The sequence below is a fragment of the Sesamum indicum genome, linkage group LG3 (genome assembly GCF_026168435.1).
Source record: "Sesamum indicum cultivar Baizhima isolate 11 linkage group LG3, ASM2616843v1, whole genome shotgun sequence".
NCBI classification, from domain to species: Eukaryota; Viridiplantae; Streptophyta; class Magnoliopsida; order Lamiales; family Pedaliaceae; genus Sesamum; species Sesamum indicum.
The window spans coordinates 23,027,223-23,033,890 of NC_142659.1; the positions used below are offsets into that span (position 1 = coordinate 23,027,223).

The 6,668-nt window shown below is 36.2% G+C and overlaps 1 protein-coding gene across 2 annotated transcripts; it reads left to right on the forward strand.

The window, feature by feature from the left end:
* Positions 1 to 282: 282 nt before the first annotated feature.
* On the forward strand, positions 283 to 5,751 carry LOC105158464 (putative E3 ubiquitin-protein ligase XBAT35). Of its 2 annotated transcripts, none has more exons than XM_011075231.3 (10): positions 283 to 697; positions 1,340 to 1,454; positions 2,100 to 2,180; positions 2,288 to 2,376; positions 2,484 to 2,575; positions 2,934 to 3,015; positions 3,172 to 3,274; positions 3,981 to 4,066; positions 4,463 to 5,182; positions 5,422 to 5,751. In XM_011075231.3, the coding sequence occupies exons 1-9, from the start codon at positions 596 to 598 to the stop codon at positions 5,156 to 5,158; spliced, it is 1,446 nt and encodes a 481-aa protein (XP_011073533.1). In that variant the 5' UTR covers positions 283 to 595; the 3' UTR covers positions 5,159 to 5,182; positions 5,422 to 5,751. The 2 variants fall into 2 exon arrangements, with proteins under 2 accessions (XP_011073533.1, XP_011073534.1); XM_011075232.3 differs by having other exon boundaries at positions 285 to 697; positions 4,478 to 5,182.
* The last annotated feature ends 917 nt before the right edge of the window (positions 5,752 to 6,668 follow it).

Sequence of the window (6,668 nt, forward strand, 5' to 3'; positions counted from 1 at the left end):
ATTGTCTAAGTAGTTTAGAGGTATTAGGACTATTAAATAGTCTATTTTTATAATAATTTATATTCTTATAATTAATCTTATTTATATGTAGTATAAATTAAACTTTTTTTTCCATACCCTCAAATTTATTTTATTTGTTTTTACTTTTTTTCTTTTATTTTTGAACAGTCTCAAGATTCAACTAAACTCACAGCTTTGTTTATAATTTTCCTGCAAAAGAGACTATTAAACACACCCTTTAATCAAGCTTGTAATTTGTGAAGTTAAATTATTTATGAACGAATGCATTCAAGAAATAGAACCAAGGAAATCCTCAAAATCCAAGAAACGCCTCGGCTACGCTCCCTTCTCTATTAAGAAATCTCCCATTTATCTGTGTCCCACTGATCAAACTTCCGACTCGACAATTCACAATTTCTTCGAGCGAAAAAGTCGAAGAGCTTTTCACCGCTGATCATTATCTAATACCCTTTTCTTCTTTCCCCCAAAAAATTCATGGGGTGCTTTTTGTTTTCTTCTTCTTATTGAGATTGGAGGGTTCCCCACTGCTTTTCTTTTGTTGTTATAAGGGGGAAATAATTCAACCTGGAAGCAAATGGGGCAGCAACAATCTAAAGATGAATTGTTGTATCAGCAGGTGAATTATGCGAATGTTGAAGGCATCAAAGCTCTCCGAAGTCAAGGGGCTGGACTTGAGGTATCGAGTTTGGAAATTTTTGTGTACTAGTGTGCTCATCTACATGCTATATACATATGTTTATGTGTGTTGTGTTTATGTGAACGATTACTGATTTTGAGTCAATGCCCATGTCAATTTTGTTGGATTGTGTGGTTGAAAATGACTCCTGGCTTGCGTACATGAGGTTCTATGTGTGTTATGAGTATTTAAACAGGATTTTGGGTGTTTTTAGTGGAAAGATGGGTTCTTTTTACTTAGATTAAAATTTCAAGTCTAAATCGGCAAGAATTCCGTTGGAATTTCACATACAGAAGTTCTATATAGTAGTTTGTAGATATATATAATGCAAACTTTGTGTTCAAATGCACATTTATGTCAATGTTTATGCTCTTTTACTTCTAAAAGTATGGGGTTAACGTGTACCAAAATGCGTAAAGTATGTGTTGATCACAGCATTAAATGCTGAGTTAGCGGCAGCGCCATTGTTTCGTCCTCTCTTGTTGGTCTGGCAGGAAGGTTTGGCACTGCAGCACCTAGTGCTGACTATTGTTACTACCAAACACCTTGCAATTAGATTGTATATTTTAAGCTATTTGTTTAGAACTATACTCATTCTTTGAGATGTATGTTATAAGTTCTGAATGGATTTTGTGGTAGCAGTGGATTGATAGTGAAGGCAAGACTGCACTGATTGTAGCTTGCCTGAATCCGGAGCTTTACAATGTTGCAAAAACTTTGATCGAATTGGGCGCCAATGTCAATGCATACCGTCCAGGTAAATGACTTTTGGTTGTAGCAGTTGTTATCTGGTACATAATTTTCATGGTTTGCAGTTCACCTCGATTATGCATCTGTTTTTTTTTTTTTTTTGTTAACCCTGCCTAGAGTTATTATGCATGAAAGTGAAAGGAATTTTGTTAATTAAATATGGTGGCTTGTAAAAAATAGGAAAAAAGGCACCTTCATGACAGTATTTGTGATATATTACTGTGTCCACGCAACTATAATCTCAGAAAGGATTGGTACTTATGTCTAAAAAAATCTCTTGGACTTTGCATAGACTTATCATTGGTCTGCATAAACTGAAACGAGTAGCCTGCATAGGATGAGTACTAAGACGATTCCTGGGTTATGTTTGAGTTCTGGCAATTTTTGTTCTTTGACTTAGTACGTTCTCCTTTTCAATTTTCTACTGATTTTCTACTTTCCACCTGTGAGAACATTGATTTGCATCATCACCGAACCTCGTGGATTTGTGATATCCACATGTTTGGTTGGTCTGTATATTGCTCTCACATTGTTCTTCTGGCAGCTTCTTTCATATGAGGATTAGTCACTGAGATCTAGTGGTTGGTCTAAGCATTTTCCTAGTAGTTAGTTTTCTCTGTATTCATCTTCCTAAGTGTTCTCTCATTTGAAGGTCGCCATGCCGGAACTCCTTTACATCATGCTGCGAAAAGAGGACTTGAACATACTGTAAAGTTGCTTCTTTCACATGGAGGTGTGTATGCATGCAATAGCGTTATTTAGGATGATTTTTCTCAGAGAAGAGTACGTGCACTTATTATGTGTATTATTTTTCCATTTATTCTTTATCCGGATGTTCAGCAAATCCGCTCGCAATGAATGATGATTGTCAAACCCCTCTTGATGTTGCAAGAGCCAAAGGGTATAGCAATGTTGTCCGCACATTTGAGGTACTTAGCCGACTTTGTGATTATCTTAGTGCAATCATTTTGGTTCAGTTTGATTGCCTTGTAATCTGTGAGTATGACAGTTTACCTCTCTCTGTTTTGCTGCTCAGGGGCATATCTGTTTATTCTCCGGTTGGCTTAGAGAACTTTATGGACCTGGCTTTCTGGAACTTCTTGCCCCTCAATTGCTTTCAAGAAAAGTGTGGGTAGAATATCAAATTTATAGTTCGAATTGTTCACAAAGTAATATTAATTTTGGAATTTCTCTTTGGATGGTTCTTGCCATAGATTGCGTATTCTCATTTCCTTTAACTTTTGTTGCATGAGTTAGCATGCCGTGATCCACACGTCACATCCTGCTTAATTTAATTAACTGGTTGCAATATGAGCCTTATGGTTCAAGAAACGGTCCCCTTTTTCTTTTTCTTTCTCTCATGTTTCTTCTCTCCTGGTTGTGTGAGGCACATTCTTTTTGCAGTTGCATTGACGATCTCCTTTTGTTAGTTCAGTCACATTTTTCCACAATATAAATGGTTTTTTTTTCTCTGATATCTATATAGTTGGGTGGTTATCTTGCCTTGTGGTTCCCGCAACCTTAGAAAGCCTCTCAAGTTGGAGCTTGCTATTTATACTGGTTTACAGGTACCCTGGTATCTCTATCTTCTTTCATCACTTAAATGATCGCAAATCACCTGTCTTCATTAATTATGGAAGTTCTTCATTTCACTCTGGTATTGCCTTGGATGTGCTTCCATGAAGGTGATATTCCTCATGTTGAATTTTAACCATGTTGATCAGGATGCCCAACCACGCACGACAATTCCACTATGGAAGGCCAATTTGGAAGAACCAAACTTTAACCAGCCTGATCCAGCAGCAGTCATATCTGATTTTTCTAAAAGTATGTTCTCTAGTTCGTTGTATATGTACCACTAACTTTGTGTATAACTATGTAGTTTGTCTGTTTTTATCTTATGCATATCCCATGATGTTGGAGAGAAACAAGCCATTAATTCCTCGAAAGAGGCAATGCGTTAATATATTTAATCTTAAAGTGGCTAAACCTAGTGGATGTTGGATTTTTGAGAGCTGGGGATATTAGCTTAAAGATGAAGAGTGCTGCCTTGTTAGTCTAACTGATTTAATTGACATATTTTGTCATAGTGATGTTGAAGTTGTTTTTTGGTTGGTTGATTTTTGTCCTACTTTTCTGGGGGGGGAAGGAAGGAAACTATACTTCGGCAATTGGGGAATATTCTGATAAGATTGGCTTTATCATCATGATAGTGAATATCAAAACAAATGTTTAGTTGGCTCTCTGTGGTATTTTCTATGCATTAGCTCAATGATCAGGGTGCAGTCAATGCAGCCAAGCCGAATAACTATTCTCTCCAAGTTAAATTTTGTTAATTATTACCGTGCTGTTCCTTCCTTCGTCCTTCGTGTTACTTGAACTGTTGCTATTGTGTATTTGAGAGGAAATGGGTATCTTTGTTTAAGCAGGCAGATGAGAAGAGAGGTCAAACAAGTTATTTGCTCGGTAGTTGTACACTATGCCTTAACATGTGTTCTTGAGTGTGTCTCGTTTTCTTTCCCTGGTTTTGTAGGTACTCGAATTAAACTTGCACCTGTGCATGAAAATGAAAAACACCAACTGCAGAGGTTTTGTAATGCTTGTAAAGGAATTCCTCAGGTATAACACTTGATGTTTTAACTTCGATACTGTGTTTTGAGTCTTTTAAGTGGAATCTAACCCTCATTTGTAATGCTGAATGTTGAGTTGGGTTCATTACAAAGCAAAAGTATTCTCAAATTTTCCAAATTTTAGGTGTCGTTTTCACTCAGTCAACAAGGATATCCATTCTTCGAAGATTCATGGGATAATGATTCTGGAATGCATTCTTAAATCATATTTGGAAAGGATTTTTGTGCTGTGTAAAAAATGGTGGTTCTCTTCTTCTGAGGATTGGATTTTCTCTTCTTCTCTTCCTTTCTTTCTGTATATACATAATAGTCTTCCGATGCGTGAGTGAGTGTGTGGGTGGGTGTGTTTATCTCTTCTGCTGTTTTTAAAAGGTTCAGAACTCAGTTACTTAAATATCAGGTGACGCACCCATTATTTCCTTTCAACAATCAAGTCCCTACTGCTCCTGCGCCAAATTCAGAAGATGAAGAGCTAGCTATGGCAATTAATGCATCCCTTCAGTCTGCTGCACATCAGAGACCTCCACATAGTGATACATACATAGGATCTGGGACGGATGCTTCCACAAGTACAGCTAACTCCATGAATAGCACAAGTCACCAAGAGAACTACACTACAGGAACGGCATCCACTAGTCACGAGACAAGCGGGAGCAAATGTGAAGTGCAAGAAGCTGGTTCAACTAGCAGCCCAGCTACGGACGGCGAAATTTACAATCACGTTCTCTCTGTCGTGCCAAATCTAGAGAATCCATCTCTCGCTTCTATGCCATCAGCTCCTCCAGCCGTGGATGCGGCTAACTATGATGGTCCGATTCTCTATCCATCAATTGATATGAGCCCTGTTGATTTATCTTCACCAAATGTGGACGCCTTATCTAGTGAAGTTGATGAAAAAAACAAGGATAGTGTTACATCGTCTTGTACTATATGCCTGGACGCCCCGCTCGAGGGCGCTTGCATCCCCTGTGGCCACATGGCAGGGTGCATGTCTTGTCTGAATGAAATTAAGGCCAAAAAATGGGGCTGCCCAGTTTGTCGTGCCAAGATCGATCAGGTGGTACGCATTTATGCCGTTTAGTTGCTGGTGAAAGATAAGTTACTGGTGAGTTTATCTTTCTAGCATGTGTGGTTGAGCCAATCTATTTCTTATGACCCATGGCCAATTTCTTGCATGTACAAGCAAGCATTTTCATCTCCCCAAGACGAACTTGGTTTGCCTGCGAAAATGAAATCTTTCTTCTTTGAATCCCTCCAAAAAGGATTTCAAATATTTAACCATCACTCTAATTATTACATATTTCTGCGAAAACATTATATACATATCTTGATCATGACCTGCAGATTGTAGCAAATATTAGCGCCAAGACAAATGGGCATCTGCAGCAGAGTATCCATTCGTCCACAGAACCGGAGAAAAAAGAACTGCAACAGAACTTGTGAAGCCAATTCTTGCGTAAGTATTTATTTGGTTATGTACATTTCTGAACAAAATTAAACACGTAAAGTTTCGTAAGAGACAGTGATGAAACTCATTGTGTGCAGCTGTATAATAGATGATGAGTATTATGATGTGTATGTCATCATAGTTTTCTCGTATTTGTTGTCATTGTTGTGAGGTGTTGCTGTAGTAAGCTTTCTGTATAAAATGAGCCAATTTCTGGCTTTTTGTTCGATGGGAATTGGGAGCATTAGTTGAGCGGTAATATATGATAATTAAATGCCCGTTTGGTCGTTGACGTTTCCATAAAAGCTATTTCTTCATCTTGGTCCTGCTCTTGTCATTTTTCATCTAATTATTCATTATTTCATTTTTTGCTCTTTCATTCAACTTAAGAATGTGGTAATTTGGAATACGGAAGATGATATTGCAAATGAGCAGTTTGCCTCCTTATGAAAGAAAAATAGAAAATTACTTCATATGTTTTTTAAAATAAAGAAATTTACCTTTTTATTAAAGGAAGTAAATTGTTTTTTTTTAAAAAAAAGAAACACGGGGAGGTAAATTAGTATTATTTAATAATTTGCTCACTTGCAATATCACAGTGTATAAATTGCACCAAACCCGTTTGGAACATGTTTGTACTTTGCATTTGCATAAATAATTTTAAAATTGTGAATTCAGATGCTCTTGTTAACTTTTCTAAAATCAGTTGTTCCGAGACTAATTAGTATAATTAATTATTGCAACAGTCAGACTAAATTAAGCATAATTTGCATTTAATCCTAATTTGATAAATTTTTATTTTAAACTATTACAAACATTTTTTTAAAATTTTTTTGACAATCGTGACAATTATGATCGAGTGAAATCAATTGAAGAAAAGACGACCAATTTTCTTATTTTTATGATAAGATGTTTTTAAAGTAATTTAAAAATATCTTCATGCAAATTCAAAATTTGCAAGTACAAAACAATTATTATTACATATATATCAATTTATTTAATGAATAAAAAGGAAAAAATTCTACCAAAGGAGCAAAATTCATTAATTTCATAGTAAAATAAATTGAAGAATAAACTAATTCAAAATCACGAAAGTTTGAAAAAAAAAATCGTGCAAAAAATTAACGATCCGAAAACCCGAATT